Raw genomic sequence first — 23748 nt, 5'->3', positions numbered from 1 at the left:
TCCTTCCTATCGAAATCACATTAAAGATATTCCATCTTTTATCTACTAATTTGTAGACCATTACTATCTAAGGCTACCCACCATTGTTCTAGTCTTCTATTAAGCTCCTCCTTAGATTTCGAAACAAGCACAATATCATCGGCAAAAATCAAGCACCAAGGGATGCTCTCTTAAATACCTCGAGAAAGCTCGTCAAGGATTAAAGCGAAAAGAAAAGGGCTAAGGGCCGATCCCCGATGCAGGCCTACTTCTATTGGGAAAACTTTATTATTTCCCACCGACGTTTGAACGCAAGACTTTGCCCCTTCGTACATATCCCTAATAATACTAATATATCTACTCGGGATACTTATACCATTAAGGGTCTTCCAAATCAAGTTTCGTGGAACACAATCGTAGGCCTTTTCCAAGTCTAAGAAAACCATTTCTAAGTTCTTTTACTTTTCTCTATAATTCTCCATAAGGTTCCTGATAATATGGATTGCCTCTATCGAAGAGCGCCCTGACATGAAACCAAATTGGTTCTCCGAAACATTAGTTTTGCGTAGAAGTCTGGTCTCTATCACTCTCTCCCAAAGCTTCATAGTATGACTAAGTAATTTTATGCCTCTATAGTTACCGCAAATTTGAGCATCCCCCTTGTTCTTATAGATGGGGAATAGTCTCGCTCAATCTCCATTCCATAGGAATTTTAGAGCTTCGAAACATCTTATTGAAAATGCAAGTCAGCCACCTAACACCATCATCTCCAAGGCATCGCCACGCCTCAATGGGGATCTGGTCCGGTCCCACAGGTTTATTTCTCCCCATCTTTCGAAGTGCCGAACTTACTTCCTCTTGGTTGATCCTCCCATAATCCACGTTGTTTTGGGATTATTCTATAACAGAGTCTTGCAGGTCTTCGTGACATTCGGGTCTTCCCCTAACGAAAAGAGATGAGAAATACCCTTCCCAACTTTTCCTAATTTCGTCTTCCTTAACTAGAGTTTGACCAACTTCATTTTTGATAAACTTGATGTTATCTAGATGCCTCCGCCTTCGCTCTCTAGCTTTAGTTATCATGTAGATATCATTTGCTCCCTCTTTGAAGTCTAGTTTTCGATACAATTCTGCATATGCCTTTTCTTTTACGCGGGCTACAGCCTTCTTAGCTTCTCTTTTGGCTTCTTTATATCTCTGTTCAACCCTAGTTCTATCTGCCGGAGCCCCCCTCCCGACAAGTGATGAGCTCCCTAAACCTTAGTTGCTTAAGTGCGACTTTGCTTTGAACCTCGTCAATAAGGCACCATGATTCTTTATCCGACTTATGTCTTCCCGAAAAACCTACTGCCACACCTAAGGTTTCTTTGGATACCTCTCTAATGGTGGACGCCAAACAATTCCACATCTGATCCGCATCGTCCTGCGAAATCAAATCTACTTCTTTATCAACTCTTTCTACAACTGAAGTTTTAAAAGTCCCTGCCCTCCCTCCGTTCAGTTTCTTCCACAAGATTTTAGGTTGGACTGGCCTCACACTCCTGGTGACCCGTCTCTGGAGAACCAAATCCATGACTAAGAATCTATGCTGGGAGGAGCATGTCAAGGCACTAAGGACCTTACAATCTTCACATGTCATAAGATCCCCTTTGCGAAGTAACATATAGTCAATCTGGGTACTATGACCCCCACTATGGAAAGTTTCAAACTGCGCATCCGTCTTCCTGAAAAACGAATTAACAACCACCAAATCGTGAGGAATAGCAAATTCGAGAATAGAGAGCCCTTCCTCATTTCTAGCTCCGTACCCAAAGCCCCCATGGACTCCCGCATAACCCTCAACATCTGTTCCTACATGACCATTAAGACCTCCACTAATAAGTAATCGATGGTCCAGGGGGCACCTCCTCACAACCTCGTATAACGATTCCCAGAAGCGTCTCTTTTCAGCTTCTCCAAGGCCCGTATGAGGCGCGTAAGCGCTAATGACCGTGTAAGTTACCTCCTGGATTACTAACCTAACCGACATAATCCTATCACTCTCTACCCAGCTTATTAGGGAACAAAGCTATGACAACCAAGATAATATGCCACCAATAATTGAAAGAATGATAGGGTCAACCCACATATTCCAGTTCCATTTCAATCATGAATCCAGGAACCTCAAAGCAGAATTCTTAATGAATGACATCTACAACATCGAACCTTTTTTTGAAGAACCACTAACTAACAGGTAACTTATATTACAACACTATTCTTTAATATAACCTATTTTGATGTAATAAAATAACTTTCTAATAACACTAAATATATCAACTAGCTGCTACACCACCACCGGTTGATGAACCTAGCAAAATAACAAAAGAAGACACCCAACAACTACATACACATGAGAAGCGCGTTCTTTTCAAAGATGAAGGTAAACAACCACCCCAAAACTACATACATTTACAACTTTCACTGACAAATTTTAACCACACAGGTGACAAAAGTGAAGGACAGTCAAAGAAGAAGAAAAAACCTAAACAACTCACCTTTTCCAAAGTTGCGTTAATGGAAATGCCTTTCTTTGTAAAACACACCGAGGCTAACAACGCAACACCACGTTGCTTAGAAAGAAATACTCCATTTTGGAAAACCGTGCTTCTTAGCCGTCTTCAACTTCCAGATCTTTTGCAGCTGCATGTTATCATTGTCTTTTGTTACTGTATCTAGACGTAGGCATCTTTGGAGGAAATTATCTTTTGTAACTGTAAATGCTTAGCAAAAACCGTTACTACTAACGGTATGTAAAAAGTTTGCAAATCTATGGAAACATATATACGTCGTACTAATTACCTAGAAAAACACGTCCACGTAAATAACATATCTGAAATCGACGTAATGTAGCGTGTCAGACCATCTTCTTGTTGATTATGTATGTGTATGCATGGATTGAAGGATTAAAAAGATAGACAATAACAGAAAAGAAATGAAGCATAAAAAATGACTTAGAAAGCCACATTCACAATCTTTCTTAAAGATACATGAGATAAACAATGTATAGAAATTTGAGTGTTATCCAAATTCCTCATATACGTGTTTTCTTTCTGCTTGTTGGGCAAGTATAAGACTCCTATTAGGATTAATACTTAGTTTCCTTATGTAATTTGATTTCCCTATTTTCTTGTATAAATACCTTTACAGATCGATCAATAAAATTATCTACTATTGATGTGTGCGAGGTGTAGTACGTAATACTATTAATTTTACTATGAAATACTATTAAATATGATACAATTTTACACAAGTTATTTATTTATTTATTGAATGGATATACCTAAACCTTGCTACAACATTTATAGGCAGTATACCTAATCGTAGAGTAGTGTAGTTTTTAGTAAGTCCGGTTCGTTCCACAGGGATCTAGCTGAGTTTAACGCTATATATATTTTAAACTATATTTGTATATATATATATATATATATATATATATATATATATATATATATATATATATATATATATATATATGAAACGACCCGACCCAATCCATAGGGACGAATACAATAACATATGATTACATCGCGAGGCATTTGACCTCTATATGATACGTTTTATAAACATTGCATTCTTTTGAAAAGATATACCATAAATGAATATTTAAAATTCAATGCTTTAGACATCTGATGATTTCTACATATAGACAATCACCATAAATAACAGTTTACAAGAATACTTCCGTTGACAATGCAGTCAAAATAAATACACGGTGATGATTTTGTGAATGCAATGCTTCCTCGAATAAAACATGTATGAATCCATGCACATGGTTTCTCTAACATATATTCAAATAGCGGAAGACTTCTAGGAACCTGAGAATAAACATGTTTTAAACATCAACATAAAGTTGGTGAGATATAGGTTTAATGCTAGCAGCGTTATAAATATAGACCACAAGATTTCATATACATAAACGTTTTAATAAAAATATTCTAAGTTGTTGAGCACTTGATAACCATACTTAACATTTAATCAACGTCGCATATTCCCTTTATTATGAAATCTTACTACACCGTACCAAGTGTAGTCACTGAAACGAAGTACTGTGCAACCTTTGAATACTGGTCGTCCAGTCCGGTTGGGGTTGTCAGGCCCGATAGATCTATCAACAGGATTCGCGTTTACAATACCTCATGTAAATAGTAATTACCAAGTTACAGGAGTGTATGCCAGTGGTACAACTCAACGTAGAATATATATTTTTAATCATTTGTGTCCATAACGTAAATCATAAAATGCATGTATTCTCATCCCGAAATATTTAGAGTTTAAAAGTGGGACTATATACTCACTTTTGCCTTGAAGGTATTTAACTAGACTTGGTCTCCGATAGATATCACGAACCTAACCATATATATATAATATATCAACATATTTTCTTTTCAAGTAATCGTTATATATATATATATATATATATATATATATATATATATATATATATATATATATATATACTTATAATACTTTTAATATTTTCTTAGTCCGTAGTTAGCAGTCCGATGTTAGTGGTCCACAATTAGTTGCTCAATAAAATAAATAAAGACCCCATCGTATTCGTATTGATCAGAATTAATCTCGACCCATGGTACCATGTTGTCAAATGACGTGTTGCGTACATAAATTACCGTGTTGTCAAATGACGTGTTGCGTACAATCATGAGGTCTTATGATTAATCTTCTCGTGTTGTTTACGGGTGGTTCTGAAATATATAAAATCAAATCATAAGTAATTATATATAAAATATCATATTAATTAGAAAAGATATGATTAATTTACTTTATCTCCAAATATTTTCGTAGCTAAACTAGCTTCAGATACCCAATCTTGTTTTAGTCGTAGTTTCTTCATTACAACTCCGTTTTTGTTGGTTCAACTTGCCACTTCCTTGGATCGAGTCAAATTTTAAGAATATGAACTGAAAATACCTTAGTTTGTATTCGAAATCACAGGTTATAGGTCAAACTTTGGTAAAACTTATGAAAGTGATCATTTTCAATCATAAAAACAACATTTAATGATCATTTTTCTAAAAATACTTACACTTTGAGTTAAACCATGAAATTTTTATGTGTTAACATATTCATAAAAAATATCATTTTTCCAGAACATGAACTTCCAATTCAAAGTTCAAGATGGTTTTTAATTATCCAACCCAAAACAGCCCTCGGTTGCACTCCGACGACGTAGATTCAGTTTTTAAGGTCTTGAAATGTTTTAAAAGTTAAGTTAGAAGGATCTATTTAGTTTGCAAACAAGTTTGAAATCATTCAAACTATGTTCTTGTTGTTAAAATTTTACAACATAAAATAAGATAGCTATATAATTATGAATCGAACAAGATTATGAACAAGGTTACTACCTCAAGTTACTTGGATAAAGTTACTGTAAGAGATAAGAAAAAATCTTGGAATCAAAGAGTGGTGGAGTTAGATCAAAAGGTTGGAAGTATACTTCTTCAAATGGGTGGTTATTTTGATATGTTCTTGAAAGAGTTTTCTTATGGTGTTTAAGGCTTGTAATTGAAGCTAAATGATGGGGAAAATGCTTAGAGATGATAAAGTATGAAGTTAGGAGTATTTTGAGAGAGAAATGAGGGTGTAGGTATGAGAAAATGGAGTGAAGAAATGGTGTTCATTCATAAAAACGTTTTTAGTTTATAAAGAAAGGAAAGGATTCCTAATTTTGTTTTCTTATTAATAATTCATGCTACTTGACAAATCCTAGTTACCTCATATCTAGGGCAGTAATAATGTTGATTAGGATGTTGATTTGATGTGTATATACCAATAGTAAATACATATAGAAGCTGGGTATGATACGGGTACATATACCCTAGATATACGTATAGAAATCTTGAGGAAACGGAATGAGAATTCAAATATATCTATCTTTTGTGAATATACTTATATTGTTTTATGTATTTAAGTCTTTAAAAAGTGATTAAATACATTATATATACGATACATGTATAAGCATTATAGGTTATAAGTATATATATCAAAGAATGTTACGTATAGTTATCGTTTTGAAAACTTAAGTTAGTAGTTTCAAAATATACTTATAACTCATTGTTATTAGTACACAATGAGATGTTAAACCATCCTTAGATCATGTTAAATATATATAAATACATATATATACACAAAAGTATAATTATCGTATGTTATATAGTTCGTGATATCATCGGTCAAATTGGACGGTCAAACGTTGTGTAAAACTCTTTTCAAAAACACAAGTCTCAACAATTTGGATTGCTTATCATGTTGGTAAGGTTTAATTTATGTAAATATTAATCTCATAAGTATAAAACGATTGGAAAAATCCGGGTTGTTACAATATATATATATATATATATATATATAAGTAGTATTATTATTATTATTATAAAGGGGGGTTTTTACCGTTTAATGATCGGTTTGTCGATTTTAAAACTTAAATCACAATTAAAACCTAATGCAAAATATTAAATATAAAAATGACTTAATTTAAAGCGTAAAGTAAATGACGATAAATAAAAGTGCGAAAAATAAAAGTGCAATAATTTAAAGTACGATAAATAAAATGACGGTAAATAAAAGTACGATGAGATATAAATTAAAGGAATTATGCTTATTTAAACTTTCGTAATCATGATGTTTGACGTGTTGATTTTAATTTATTACCATGGGTTAATTGTCCTTTGTCCTGGATTATTCGATATGTCCATCTGGTTTTTGTCCATAACAGTCCATCAGTCATAAATATAAAGTGCGAGTGTCCTCGTCAAATTATCCTTATACTCGAAGTCAAATATTCCAACTAATTCGGGATTTAAACTGTAACAAGGTTTTAATACTTTGTTTAATAATTACTCCAGGATATCGACTGCGTATAATCCAAGGTTTTAATACTTTGTTAACAATTATGCCAAGTGTCCCTGTACGTAATCCACCCCTGTTTTAATGAGTCCATTGACTATTAATCTATTCCAGTGTCCGGTTAAATGAACGATTATTAGTATTTATAAATATCCCGCCCATCGTGTCCGATCGAGTGTATATGGTTATTTATAAATACGTCAAATTGTAAATCACTATATTAAATTAACGAAATATCATTCCGTTAAACAAATATAAAGCCCATTAATAGCCCATAGTCCAATTTCCACAAGTGTCGGTCTTTTGTCCAAACCCCAATTATGGTACAAAGCCCAATAACCCCGTTTTTAATATTTAGTCCAACATCACGATTACTTCGGCTGAAATAAGCATAATAATAACTTAGCTACGAGACATTAATTTAAAAAGGTTGAACATAACTTACAATGAGTATTAATCGCGTAGTGTTACACGGACAGAATTTCGACTTACAAACTTAAAACATTCGCCACTATAACCTTATTATTATTAACTTAATATTAAAATTATAATTATATAAATATAAAAATATTGAGAGAGTATGATGATAGATGGATATATGGTGTCCATAATTCGGCAGAAAATGTTGCAATTTATAGGACTTGGCCTCACTTTAACTGCCATGTGATCGCATGGATTTTGTGCTTCCAGGCCATGCGATCGCATGGCCTTCTGATCCAGCTCACAATCACTTGTCTTCTTGTTTGCCGATGTTTTTATTTAATATATATATATAATATATATATATATAATTTTATGAATTATTTATATATTATATTATATTCATGTGCATAGTTGACTTGTAATTTTAGGCCCGTTGCGTCGCGCGTTGATAGTTGGTTCAGGTCTCGGTTCCGGATTTTCGAACGTCCTTTCGTACGATTTAATATCTTGTACTTTGCGTTTTGCGGCTTGTACTCTTGTAATTTTGAGACGTTTCTCATCAATAAATTGAACCACTTGGATTGTACTTTGTACTTTTTAGCGTTTTGGTCGTTTGCGTCTTCAAATCGTTGAATCTGTCTTTTGTCTTCACCTTTTATTATCTAAACGAATATCACTTGTAAATAGAACAATTGCAACTAAAAGCTTGTCTTTCTTGAAGGATAATGCTATGAAATATGTGTTCATTTTTAGCATTATCAAATATTCCCACACTTGAGCGTTGCTTGTCCTCATCCAATATAGAACTTGAATATAACTTTACTAGAATCACTTCTTTATTCTTCACACTTTGTACATCAGTGATTTTAATACTGTGGTATGAACAATGATAGTAACGATGTGGTTTACAGTCCCACATGACTATAAAAATTTAGATCCTTTAGGAAATTGGATCTTTATGAAAATATTTGATCTTTTGAAAATTCAATCTAGCTCTTACCGTAGATAAGTTTTTCAGAATAACCCTTCACCGGTGTTTACAAAATGTTTTTGTGGGTTTTGTATTTGAAAATTTTAGCTCAAAACTTATGCTTTTGTGTCACCCACTTGCTAACCTTGTATTGGGAAAGCAACACATCTAGTATACTTGCTCCGTATATTACCTTTCGGTAAACTACCGTCAGGTTGTAAAGGAAAGCGTTGAACAAGCAACTGTTAAGGCAATGTCTAATGACATGCTTTTGATTATGGTCTATATCATGTCGGATGCAATTACTATCCTTTGTAGGAGCAATAGTAAAGATCACCCTATAGTTTTTCAGTCTGGCACAAGGTCCTGTCTTCGACCATGCTATGCAACCACCGTTTTTACGGTTGACACCCAATTTGGTTCAAGTGACCTAATGAATTCCGATGAATTCTCAAGATTTTACGTTCAATGGTAATGAACGCATTGAAGATAGGTTTTCAGAAAACAAATAGGTTTGTAATTTGATCAAAATATTTTTTCGTTCAAGCTCGAATTTAGATATCATCGAATTCCATGAGTTTGTAATTCTCAATCTTTAAGGTCAATCTCAAGGATTGAGTAATATCAGGCTTAAAAGCTGATTTTTGATCTTTAAGGAGATTATCCTTTCTGGGGATCTGATTCATTAGTCTTATAAGCTAATTTGCACGGTGCCCCCCATTGTACGAGACAGATCCTCTCATGGTTAGGATAAGTCTGACCACTTGGCGACCCTGTTTGATGCTGAGATCCTTGGATTTTCAGCTGATTTTTGAGAAAACTTTTCAAGATTTTTCGTAGACTCTACAACTAGTCTGGACGACAACTTCCTGACCTAAATCAAGAAGCGCGTGTGTTTTTCTCGGAAGACTGTACTTCCTTATAAATTCTATTTATATAACAATAAACTGGGTAAAACTGATTAATATTGTCAAAAACAAAAGTATTTTCAATTATTTGTACAAAAATATGTGATATATGTTCTATATAACTTGATAAATTTTTTCCACACTTGGCTTTTATTTTTTTTTCTTTGCCTTTTTATTCTTCTCTATTCTATTTTAAATGAATTCAAGCATTTTGGGTAATTTCTCAATTTATGTCCTTTCCGAGGTAACAATAATTTCGGTGTTAACACCTAGTTTTATTGTTCATAAATATGTATAAACATGATTTTGAGTTCATTTAGTTAAATTTTTAAATTTTTTTTTTTACTAGAAGTGGATAGTCAGTATATAAGACTAAGGCTGTTCTTTATTATCAGAGAGCACTAGATTCTAATACAACTACTGCGTTACTAGTATTTTAACGGTGGCTATTAAACCAAGTGTATAAGTCAAAAAATTTTAAAACCGAAAGGATTTAATCCCTTCCCACACCTAAGATCTTGCAATGCCCTCATGTGTAAGAAATCATTAGCAATTTAAATTATTGAGGGTGATTAGCGTAGAAAAATGATTAAATTTTACCAAAGTTTCCAAACATATTGTTGTTTGTGTTGAAAAATAAATGGTGCACATCATTTGTTCATTCCTGCAGTTGTTATTTTACATATATTTTGCATCTTGTCATCAAAATTAGTTGCTTTTGCTGAACTTAATGCCAGTCTTTGAAAATGCGTTGTTTTACCCTGTTGTGTACATGAGATAAAATACATACAATACAAATATAAACATGCATGGTAATTTGAAATGGGACTTAATATCCCACTTTCAAATTACAATAATAAAATATTAGCACAAAATAATAAAAATGTTAAACATTACATAAAAGTATCAAAATGTTATATGTTTAACATAAATAGATAAAAATAATAAAAGATAAGAAATCACTAATGGAACACTATTGATTTGGATAGGGGTTCCAGTTCATATCATCGCTCGGGTTCCATGGTTGGTGATAGGTGTTCTGGTAGGCTTAGTTTGGGTCGTAGAGGTCAAAGGGTGGTTGCATGTCGGACTGATGTGGTGGATAAAAAGCAGGCCGAGTCGGGATGTAGTTATGTGGTACCTGATACGATAGCTGGCTCATGATTTGGTACTGATGAACTTGCCAGCTATTGTGTTGGGGTCGCCTGGAAGTCTTATACGCATTCGCGGCTTGTCACTGCTCATACTGACGATGCCTATCCTCATTACTCATTTCCACCTCATCTATACGCTGGAAAAAGTCAGTAAAACTATCCCTAATGACATCCCTGATGTCATCTGCTTCCTCTATCTCCTCATCCGAACCCCTTTCTACCTGTGGATGGGTGCCATGATATGGTATTGGCATATTGTGCCTCCGTTTTAGTACCTTTGCACCCTGATAAATCTGCAAACCTATAGTATCAGTTTATTCCTCAACCACCATCATTGGACCCCCGTGTTCCCTATCTACACCTAAGTACTCTCCAATGAGAGTAACAAAAATACCTCCTCCTATTATTCCCCCGTCCTGTATACCTTCCACAACTTTGGACAAATAATACCCAACACAGTAGGGAATATTAACAAAGCCTCTAGTGTATCGAATGCACTTAAGGTAAAATAAATCGTTTAGAGTCATTTTCTCCTTGTTTTTACCTCTTTGTGTAATCGAGTTAGCTAAAAATATATGTATTATATGAAGCTCTACTTTGTTAATATCTAAATAGGAGTGTCTTCCTGCCCGTGTAAACACATTAAAATTTGACATACGCCTCCATACGACGTTAGCGTCAAAATCTTTATCTGTCCTCTCACCGTGATAAATTAAAGGTGTACAATCAGGTGATAATAATTCAGTGAGGGTGTAAATCTGTAAAGCTCTAGCCATGTCTATCATAGACATCCTGTACATCCTACCTCCAAGTAAAAATTTAAGAAAAGTCTTATCGTCTAACCTATCTACATCCTTATTTAAGGTTATAGTACTCATTAGCTCAACACACCACTCCTTATATACAGGCCTACGAGTGGTAAATAAATGTTCCCAATCAATAAAAGAAGAGCTGCCATACCGTTGGATTAGATACTGCCTAACTGAGTTAGCTAGGCTGACCCTTTCCAAAGGCTCCCAATCTATTTCCCTTGGTACTTCTACATTTTTAGTCCAAAGCTTAAATTTGTTACTTTGGTACGTCGGGTAATCTCTCCAGCTTCTATCAAATCTTAGATTGGGGTGTAACTCCTCTTCATGAATTCTCGAGTGTTCTATTACATGGTGAACGGGAAATATTACGTAGGCGGTAAAAAATTGTGGCTCCGGCTCATAGTATGGCACGTGTTGATTATAATGTTGTTGTTGTTGTTGTTGTTCCTGTTGTTACTCCGGTTCGTGATATTGCATCTCTGGCTGTGGTTCCAGATCAGGTTGCCTAGACGATGATGCACCATCCGTATCTGTATTTCTCTGCAAAACACATTAAACACAAAATTTGTGCATCCAAATATGCATTAGTGTTAGCAAAATAACAAATTAAAACAATTACAATAACATGTTTACTCCAAATTAAACTTATACTCATTTTCATATTTTTATCAATTCTACAATTTTTTCAAATAAGCATATATGAAAAGGTATACAAAGTTCATAAGCATTCAACTTAAGTAACATGTTAAAATAACTATTACTAGCAATTAAACAAGTTTCAAATGGCAATTATATCAAATTAATCAAGTTAATGATTTTTAGACCTAAAAAGTCCACTTTGATGCTCAAAAATCATGTTTAGGATCAAAGTTTGGATCATTTAGCTACCTAAACATGTTACACTACTTAATTTAGCAATAATTCATAACAAAAATCGGCCATAACCTGTTTATATCAATAAGCCCCAAATTGCTCAAGAACACAAACCCTAGATTTCTAAAAAATTTGAAGTTTAAGGCTTCAAATCATATTAAATAGCATCAATCTAGGTTATACAAGCATAATATACTAACAATTTAACTCTAATTATACTAGAAATTATCAAACTAAGATTATTGCAATTAATTGAAATTATCACAAAAATTAGGAAATTTATGAGTTTAGGGGTAAAATTTTTACCTTTTTGCTCCCAAATCCGAAGAAAGGCATGTTTATAGCGGATTGTATGATGAAATTTCGTGAATTTTGGTTGAAAAATGTAGATTTTTGGGTGATTTTTGGGAGTAAATCGCGTATGTATGTGTGTGTGTTTGTGAGAGACAGAGCAGCTCGCTGCCTTTATGTTTCTGTCCAGGTTTTTGCCTCCATGCGATCGCATGGATCCCCCTTGCAAATCCCATGCGATCGCATGGGGTGGGGTATTTTTTTTTTTCATTTAACTTATAAAACAATTAATTAATTAATTTTAAAATTTTGTTTTCCTTTTTATGAGGTCGTTTTGGTACGTTGATCTAGTTCCTCCCTCGACAAAATTTTAAAAATTTGTCTTTTTAAAGCGTTGTTTTAAAAGCTAAGATTTTTGGATTTTTTTTTATGTTTTTGGCATACTTTAGATCAATAAAATTAAAAATAATGATAATAAAATTTCTCGTCCCGCCCTTGGGTAAAGCAATTTCGGTTCAACGACCCAGTTTTCAACTTATGACGAATTTTAAATATAAATTTTTTTAACTTAATGAAATAAAGTAAATTTTTGATTTTAAATTCACACCAAACTTAAATTTAAAATGCATAAAATTAAATTTCATTAAAATACTAATATTTTTACAATCTTAGATTTAAAAATATAGTTATATATTAATTTTTTTTAAACAAGATAAAAATAAAAATAAAAATCTTTTTGGTCTTTTATCCTACTTTAATCAATCAAATATTAACAAAAATATACGTCCCTCTTTTTGGGTAAAGTAATTTCGGTTTTATTACCTAGTTTTACTCCTGATGAATTTCTGAAATATTTTGAACTAATTGATTAAATATATTTATACCTTATGAATAAACGGTAAATTTTGCAGTGATGTAATAAATTTTTGTATGATATCAATAATTTCGGTTTCGCATACCTAATTTTATTGAATATCAATTTAATACTTTATAGCGAACGATTCAGCGTTTATTATCAAAAGGTTAAAAGCAATAAAATAAAAATCAAACTGTACATACTTACCTGTGAGATAGAATTCTCAGAGACCTGCTTTAGCCGACTCATAGGAGAGTCGTGTGATTTGGTTTTCCATAGCTACATAAGCGTAACCTCAATTTTTGAATAACTTTTCTTCTAAACATATGAACGGTCCTTCTCTGCATAGAGTAACGAATTCTGTATTGGAATATGTCTGATTGTTCGAACATTTACCTTCGTGTGACCATTTTCCATATTTATGACATCTTTCAAGGTGTCGTGCTCTTCTTTTTGTTGCGGATTTTGATTTTTCTTTACCAAAATGTGTCTTATGATGATCTTTCCTGAGTTCTTTCCTTACTTCGTCCATTTTGCCTCTTATGAATGATACCAGTTCACTCGAAAAGATGTTATTATTACGTTTAGTAATCATAGCGTGTAGTAGTAGACCATGGTTTAGATCAAAGGAATTCTTCATCTCGTAAAAGCTAAAAGAAATAAAAATTCAGAATGAAGGGATAAGACTAGTTATTTAGGGTCTGCTAGGGAAAGACCATTCAGATTCTATTTTCGAAAACTACATGAAAACAGAACATCTAACTCTAACAGAAATTCATATTACCTTTAAAAGATTCAAATCTTCCCGCACTTAGTTAGCTGTGGTGTCAAAATTATGATTAACTTCATCTTCAACTTCCATTGGATTATCTATGTAATGTTTAACTCTGTGACCATTAACCTTAAATTCAATCCCATTTGAATTTATTAACTCTACTGTTCCGTATGGAAAAACTCTTTTGACTATGAATGGTCCAGACCATATTGATTTCAATTTTCCAGGAAATAGCTTGAATCGTGAATTGAAAAGAAGGACTCTGTCTCCTTCCTTAAATTCTTTTGAACTTCTGATTCTTTTATCATGCCATTTCTTCGTTCTTTCCTTATAGATTAACGAATTTTCATATGCCTCATGTCTTAATTCTTCTAATTCTTTTAGTTGACTTAACCGTAGACGTCCAGCTTCATGCAAATCAAGATTACATGTCTTCAATGTAGTGACCCAAACTTTTCCATGTTTATATATATATTAAATGAAATTGTTATTTACATGATTAAGTGTTTCCAACATGTTAAGCAATCAAACTTGTTAAGACTTGATTAATTGAAATAGGTTTCATATAGACAATTGACCACCCAAGTTGACCGGTGATTCACGAACGTTAAAACTTGTAAAAACTATATGATGACATATATATGGTTATATATATAGTTAACATGATATTATGATAAGTAAACATATCATTAAGTATATTAATAATGAACTACATATGTAAAAACAATACTACTAACTTAATGATTTTGAAACGAGACATATATGTAACGATTATCGTTGTAACGACATTTAATGTATATATATCATATTAAGAGATATTCGTACATCATAATATCATGATAATATAATAATTTAAAATCTCATTTGATATTATAAACATTGGGTTAACAACATTTAACAAGATCGTTAACCTAAAGGTTTCAAAACAACACTTATATGTAACGACTAACGATGACTTAACGACTCAGTTAAAATGTATATACATGTAGTGTTTTAATATGTATTCATACACTTTTGAAAGACTTCAAGAAACTTATCAAAATACTTCTACTTAACAAAAATGCTTACAATTACATCCTCGTTCAGTTTCATCAATAATTCTACTCGTATGCACCCGTATTCGTACTCGTACAATACACAGCTTTTAGATATATGTACTATTGGTATATTGTGAAGACCCGTCCTAATCCATCCGGACGAAGTCCATATCGATTATAAACGATTCACAACAGTTGATTACATCGCGAGGTACTTGACCTCTATATGATACATTTTACAAACATTGCATTCGTTTTTGAAAAGACAAACTTTCATTACATCGAAAGTTGACAGGCATGCATACCATTTCATAATATATCCAACTATAATTGACTTGATAATAATCTTGATGAACTCGACGACTCGAATGCAACGTCTTTTGAAATATGCCATGAATGACTCCAAGTAATATCTATAAAATGAGCAAATACACAGCGGAAGATTTCTTTCGTACCTGAGAATAAACATGCTTTAAAGTGTCAACCAAAAGGTTGGTGAGTTCATTAGTTTAACTTAAACAATCGTTTCCATCATTTTAATAGACCACAAGATTTCAGATTTCCATTTCTCATAAACATACGTCCCATGCATAGAGACAAAAATATCATTCATATGGATTGAACACCTGGTAACCGACATTAACAATATGCATATATAAGAATATCCCCATCATTCCGGGATCCTCCTTCGGACATGATATAAATTTTGAAGTACTAAAACATCCGGTACTTTGGATGGGGCTTGTTGGGCCCGATAGATCTATCTTTAGGATTCGCGTCAATTAGGGTGTCTGTTCCCTAATTCTTAGATTACCAGACTTAATAAAAAGGGGCATATTCGACTTCGATAATCCAACCATAGAATGTAGTTTCACGTACTTGTGTCAATTTCGTAAAACAGTTATAAAAGTTGCGCATGTATTCTCAGCCCAAAAATATAAAGGGTAAAAAGGCAAATGAAACTCACGATACTGTATTTTGTAGTAAAAATACATATGACGTCATTGAACAATGCAGGGTTGGCCTCGGATTTACGAACCTATATCAATTGTGTATATATTAATACGTATAATGTAAGTTACAAAATTTCATTTATTAATATGTATTATTTATATATTATAGTTTTGTAGAATTTATTCTAACCTTTATTTTAAAACGTATACTTATATTATATTTTAAGTTATATTTTATATATATATATATATATATATATATATATATATATATATATATATATATATATATATATATATATATATATATATATATATCTATTTTATGTATATATATCTACAATGATTTACGTTTATATAAATAATGACATTAATATATTTATATACATATATTTGTGGTTAGTATTGTATTTATGAAATTTTATTAGTTTGTTATGTGAATTATTAATACAATCCTAGTATATACCATAAGTATATATATAGTGTACAAAAGATTTATTTGTTAAAATAATAATTTAGATAATAATGATTTACTAATAATAATAATAATTTTATTAATAATGATAATACTAATAGTAAAAAAAATGAAAATGATAACTGTTAATGATACTAATAATAATAACTCTAAAATAATATTAATACTAATACCATACTTATGTTAATAATAAGGGTTCTAATATTTATAAAATGATAAATGATAATCATAATAATACTAGTAAATATTAATGATGATACTGATAAATATGATATTATTAATTGTAAATGTACTGATGATACTATTATTTATAAACCGGTACAAATTCTAATATTGATGATAATAATATATTATTATTTCCTTCATAATAATAATAATGATAATCATAATCATAATCCTAATGATGATAAAATACTAAAATGATAAGTTTATTACTAATAATAATATTATTAATACCTATCATAATAATAATAGTAATGTCTATAATACTTTCAAATATGATAACAAGTATGATACTAATAATAACAATAATAATAACAATCAAAACAATCACAATAATAATAATAATACTAATAATAATTAATATATAATAACAATAATAAAATTAGAAAAGAAAACTACCTCACATGAAAAGAGTTTCAAAAAAAAAAAAAAAAAAAAACTACCGTCCTCTGGACTCGATCTCGTGACCACATGCTCACACGCAAACACTCTCGACTATCCCACCAATTCTGATTCTCTGTACTAATATCGAATTTAAATTTTATATATAAACTGTTTTTCTTCTATTTCTCTTCTTCTCCACAAGTCTCATGGATTCAACAAAACATCAATAACCAAAAAAAAAATAAAAATCGGGGTTCCCTTTAAAGCTTCAAAACATTACAGAAAAAATAATAATTTGGGTTCTAAAATAAAAAAAAAAAAAATACTAAAGGCCTACTGCAGCGTCGGTTCTTGGAACAAAACAAAAAAAATTGATTTCGTAATAGATAACATTATAGATAATGTTTATAACACGAAATAGTTTTCTAAACATGTATAAAAACTACTGGAATCGTCAATTTGATCAGAAACATATACACGAACGCGAATTTGTCTCAAGAACAATTGTTGACTTTTTTTAAACTAAACTTTGACTTCAAAATTCAAGATCGATATAAAGATTTGAGAGTTGAGATTTTGCAGATAGATTCAAAGAAAGATTTCTAACCTTTCTGCATTTTTAGATTTTGAAACTTTATTCGAAATTGAATTAAGAGAAGAAAAAAAAATTGGAGCGTGCAGAGAAGAAGAAAAAAAAAATATCGCTGTGCTCTTTAATCCCATTGGATTTCCTTTTTATTTGATTTGCAATTATACATAATCATGTTGTAATAATAGAGATCGGTTGATAAAAAATGGAGAAAATGTCAACACAGGTTCACGAGTTGGGAGCAGGAAAGAAACAAAAAAAAATAATAATAATAGAGATAAAGGATACAAAGGTCACGCGTATAATATAGATCCCTACTGTTTTTTTTTAATTAATAATAATAATATATAATAACAATACTATTAATATCTAATAATATTAATAAAATTAATAATAATGATAAATATAATATTAATGATAATAATAATTGTAAAAATGATAATAATAATATAATAATAATAATAATAATACCATACTAATTATGATAATATTAATATTTTATCGATAATAATAATATTAGTAATAATAATCTAATTTATACATCCAATTTCATCTTTATATGATATAAAGTGATATTATGAATACAAATATTGATATTTGACGATACAAATAACATTACTACAACAACTATATTTGTATTTAAATTTAATTTATTAATATCATCTATTATTATGTAATATTTAATAATTATGTAATATGTATTGTAACATATACTGAATATTATATATTTATGCATTTTAATATAAATATATTATAATATTTATTTACATACTAATTATATTATACTTATGTATGTAATTATGAAAAATATAAATTTTTTATATATGTAAGTATTATATATATTTATTAAAATAGTACATTATTTCATCATAGATATATTATAAATTTCTACATATACATAATATAATAATTATGTATAAAATCATATATATATAGTTATATTTATGTATATATGTATACTACCATATATATAAAATCATGTTTTAAATGTTGAGTAGATGATTAATTATGTATATTAAACAATTAACTACAAAGTATAACATTGTACATTTAATATTTTGATAACGTTGGTAAAAATATGTTTGAATCATTTATATACAATATACTATATATATTCAAAATGAAAATCTTTAGTTATTAAATGTTATCTTTTATAATAACAAAATTACTTAATAGTTCATTAATACTAATATAATTAGTTTTATATATAATTATTTATATTTACATTCTTAGTTACAATTAAAGGTTCGTGAATCGTCGGAAATAGTTAAAGGTCAAATGTTATCATGAAATAGTTCAAACATAATGAGACTCGGTTTAATAGACTTTGCTTATCGAGTCGAATCATATAAGATTATGTTTAAATTTGGTCGAAAATTCCCGGGTCATCACAGTACCTACCCGTTAAAGAAATTTCGTCCCGAAATTTGAGTGAGGTCGTCATAGCTAACAATAAATATGTTTTCCTGACGAATATGAGTTGATAACTTGAGTTTTATCATCATTGAGTAATATGGATAAAAATAATTCGATTATTCGAAGAGTGCGAATGAAGCTATTCACAAAAGGATGAAATGAGAAACAAAGATTTGTTTTTAACTTTTGACGTAGTCAGGTTTGAATTTAGAAAATAAGGCGCGTCTTAACTTTTGACATTGCCTTGGTTGAATTCCGGAATTTAAGGGATTTAAAGAAAATCTTGAAGATCTATAAAATCTGATTCTTCGGGATTTATGGAAATTAAGATCTCTTTAATTAAATACAGTGATCTGCCCCGATTACTACGTCTGATATTTCCAGTATAAATTAAGCTCTTCCTTTCCATTATTCTCACCATTCTTATACTTTCTTTCTTAGTTCATACATCCAAAAGATTCTGAAAATGATTAATCCAGTTCTGATCCTTGTCCTCATCCTTACTATCGCAACAATCATTCTCCTTTTCCAACTTCCACCAGAGGAATCTGCTTTCTTCTACTTCGCCCTCGGGATTATAATGTTTTTAATTCTCCCGTGTCTTTATGTTGCGATAAACATTGATATACACGGTTTGTAATTTATGTGTTGTTATCGGACTTTATATTCTCCCTTATATTTCAAAGCTCTATGCTTTTGTTTTCTCTTCCCGACTTCAAGTCAAGCGAATAATGGTCCAGAATTTATAGATATAGAGTTTCGAATGATTATAATGTTCTAAGCATGAAGGAACGTGATAGCACGATTTGATTTTCAAATTTATCAACATCACGGAAGATAGAACCATCAAGAATACATTTTCTTGATTTGTTACGGAGTTAAGTAGGATGAAAGAGTTATGTAACATGGCACATGATGACGTTATGATCTGTGAATCATCACGTTTCATTTAGAAACTCAGCATGACTTACTGTAATATAATCACGTTGATCAAGTGTCATTATATTATACTAACTCATGCATCAGTTCCATCATTACTACAATAACATTCATATTTTAAGCTTGAAAATTTACAGAATATAGAAACTATAGTTTCTATATGATGTAATACTGATAGCACGAAAAGATTAATGATTTCAGATAAGAATAGTTATAAAAATATCTCCAGAAATATGGAGGATATTTATAATGAAAGGTACGATAATATCTCAGAATATCTAAGATCAGAGGATGATAGAAACTATTGTCTGCAAGGGTTTAGAGTAAGGAGCAAGTTATTCACTATAGACTTTAGCAGACATTGAATTATTTGGATTCTTTGAAGTCAAACTTATTCTTTGTGATTTATCCACGGCTTTCTTCATAGTTTCGCATAATCTACTTTTCGGTACTATATTTTCTATTGAATGTTTCCAATATATTGATACACAGGAAGCACGAAGAGGTATATAATTTCGGACGAGAATATTTATGAAAATATCCTCAGAAATATCAAAGATATTGATGATGATATTTTGGAATTTCTAAGTTCGACGGTTGATGGAGAAAGATTTTCCGCAAGATTTTAACATGACTTCGGAGCAAGATATTCTCTAAAGATTTCAACGGATCCAGAATTACCTGAATCCTTTGAATATAGGATTTGGTCCTTGTATTTGTCATTGGTCTCCTTCATGGGTAACTCAATATGTTTTTCAATACCCAATTTTCTATCGAGCGTTCCTAACACTCCTTTCTTTATCATCAAACTTTTGTCCGTTTAGACCATCTACCATTTTTCTGTTTCCTCTGCATTTAATGCTATGATATCTGAATCATCGGTTATTAATCCGAGGTGGTTTCAGGAGAATTGTGTTTTTAGATGATTAAACGCTGATGGTAATATGATGGAATATGAAAGGTTACCTGGTAACAATAAAAGAGCACGCGTATATATAAAAGTTATAATAAGGTTGTTTCGTACGAAAAGTCGAAGTTGACTTGTTGGAGCTGTGACAAAATTGGCTAATTTTGAAAAGGGATCGCAAAGTTGTTTTTGTTAATAAATGCCAAAGGATCTGACGCGGCTATGTGTTGAACTTTTACTCAATTGCCGAGAGTTTCTCAGGTGCATCACTATATGCATAAATCTTTCCTTCCGTAGATGAAGTGCGGTTGATTCATCCTATCGATTGAGGTGTTTTCAAGAATCATGAAAGGTTTGAACGCAGAATGTAATCGTGAAGATACAAATGAGGTTTAAGACGAAATCAAGTGGCAAACTTGAAGAATTGTTTAGTTTCATATGTTATATTCAATATTTTAATTCATTTTAATTGTCCAATATTATTAGTCCACAGTCGATAGTCCACAGTTGACAGTGCAATCATTCATATATAGTTTAATATATAATATTTGAATTAATTAATACGTATCGTGACCCGTGTACATGTCTCAGACTCGATCACAACTCAAAGTATATATATTATTATAGAATCAACCTCAACCCTGTATAGAGAACTCGATCATTACTGCATATAGAGTGTCTATGGTGATTCCAAATAATATATATAGATGTGTCGATATGATATGTCAAAACCTTGTATACGTGTCCCGATATTTAAAGTGCGTAAAATAAATAACAGAAATTAAATGACGATAAATAAAGTGCGTAAAGTAAATAACAGAAATTAAATGACAATAAATAAAATTGCGAGAATATAAATTGCGATAAATAAATTGCGATAAATAAAATGTAATACGGAATTAACAGTTAGCTAGGAACAGTTAGCTAGGATTTTGTTAGCGTGGTTTCTTAATAAAATTTAATATTGTTAATTAGTCTGTTTCTAATCAATTTTTATTGTGTCCATTATTTCTTCATTATGCCACTTGTTGGATTCTGATAGGTCAAAATTCAAATATGAAATTGAATTTGAATGAAAATAGTTATTCTTTGGTGAATGGATAAGTATCCCGGTGGTTGTAAATAGGATAGTGAATAACTGTTGAATCAGATTCGAAGAATATACAGTGTAACTTATTAATGTGAAATTTAAATATTCCTCGGGTATTACCTACCCGTTAAAATATTTTTATTATTAACAGTTTGTACAAAAGAATTTTTAATTACAATCTTTATGAAAACATATATACATATATATTTTCTTCAAATGTAATCATGAATTTAATGAGTTAACATGATATTAAACTCATTTAGTTTTCAGTTGGAACTAGAATAAATAATCTCTAAAACATTAGAGATTACATAATCACCATGTCGAACGAAGATAACTGATGTAGAATGTCATGTAGAATGATGATTATACTCGAGGTATAGATTGAGATGTTGAGGCATGTGATATTGAAATTTGGGTTGTTGGTGGTACTGTTGGTGCCGGTGATTTGGATGAAGCTGGTACGTTTTGCACCATATTTTCCAAGACTACAACTTATGCGCGAAGTTCGTTAACTTCTTCTATTACACCGGGATGATTGTCGGTTCGGACGAGCGGATGAATGAGGTTTAGAATCTGAGATAGTATATGATCGTGATGAGATACTTTGGATATGAGAGAGAAAATGGTGTCTCGAACAGGTTCGCCGGTAAACGTTTTAGGTTCATTGTCAAGAGGTGAATTTGGTTAGTGGAAATGATCGCCTTCTTCGCGTTTCCATTGATTAAGTCGACTACGAACCCATCTCCAATTCATTCAGAATAGATGATGGCTAATTGATCGATTCATTCCGGTTACTCTGCTTTCGGAGCTCGAGTGGAAATCCATATCGAAATAGCTGTCGGAATAACTATCGAAATAGCTATCGAAATCTGATGGACTCGAACTGGTTGAGGGATTCATCTCGTACGATCATATGAAGGATTTTCGATAAGAAATAGATTATAGGATGTAGATTAGTACCCTGCAATACATAATTTACATATGCATATATAATACTAAAATCCCATAAGCTACGGAGGAATCTACGGAAGCTGTCAGGCAAAGGTAACAATAACAGATACGCTAAGATATGAATTTAACTATACACTGTCTATGCAATAAAGGCAGTAAGACGTGTCTTAGACTTTAAGGATGATAAGAAAATAATTTTTCGATACTAAATGATAAGCAAAACTTTTGACATGCAAACACGGTCGAAGTCCAGACTCATTAATGCATTCTAACGACTATCAGTTAGACTCACTAATGCAAAACCTGGTTCGCTAAGACCACCGCTCTGATACCAACTGTGAAGACCCGTCCTAATCCATCCGGACGAAGTCCATATCGATTATAAACGATTCACAACAGTTGATTACATCGCGAGGTACTTGACCTCTATATGATACATTTTACAAACATTGCATTCGTTTTTGAAAAGACAAACTTTCATTACATCGAAAGTTGACAGGCATGCATACCATTTCATAATATATCCAACTATAATTGACTTGATAATAATCTTGATGAACTCGACGACTCGAATGCAACGTCTTTTGAAATATGCCATGAATGACTCCAAGTAATATCTATAAAATGAGCAAATACACAGCGGAAGATTTCTTTCGTACCTGAGAATAAACATGCTTTAAAGTGTCAACCAAAAGGTTGGTGAGTTCATTAGTTTAACTTAAACAATCGTTTCCATCATTTTAATAGACCACAAGATTTCAGATTTCCATTTCTCATAAACATACGTCCCATGCATAGAGACAAAAATATCATTCATATGGATTGAACACCTGGTAACCGA

General features: G+C 31.4%; 1 protein-coding gene across 1 annotated transcript; it reads right to left on the bottom strand.

Annotated features, from left to right (window-relative positions):
• Positions 1-873: 873 nt before the first annotated feature.
• Positions 874-2008, bottom strand: LOC139900102 (uncharacterized). The gene is made up of 2 exons (XM_071882904.1): positions 1324-2008; positions 874-1232 (listed from the first exon to the last, which is right to left on the bottom strand). The coding sequence occupies exons 1-2, from the start codon at positions 2006-2008 to the stop codon at positions 874-876; spliced, it is 1044 nt and encodes a 347-aa protein (XP_071739005.1).
• Between the last annotated feature and the right edge of the window lie 21740 nt (positions 2009-23748).

Source organism: Rutidosis leptorrhynchoides, chromosome 3 (genome assembly GCF_046630445.1).
Source record: "Rutidosis leptorrhynchoides isolate AG116_Rl617_1_P2 chromosome 3, CSIRO_AGI_Rlap_v1, whole genome shotgun sequence".
In the NCBI taxonomy this organism is placed as follows: Eukaryota; Viridiplantae; Streptophyta; class Magnoliopsida; order Asterales; family Asteraceae; genus Rutidosis; species Rutidosis leptorrhynchoides.
Note: the sequence above shows the minus strand (reverse complement) of the source record. Positions and strands in the feature narration are given on the sequence as shown.

What these genes read in the sequence shown, in the direction of transcription:
- LOC139900102 (XM_071882904.1), bottom strand. Translation starts at nt 2,008, where the DNA reads ATGTCGGTTAGGTTAGTAATCCAGGAGGTAACTTACACGGTCATTAGC. An exon ending in AACCTTAGGTGTGGCAGTAG is followed by an intron (nt 1,233 to 1,323) that starts GTTTTTCGGGAA and finishes ACTAAGGTTTAG; the next exon opens with GGAGCTCATCACTTGTCGGG.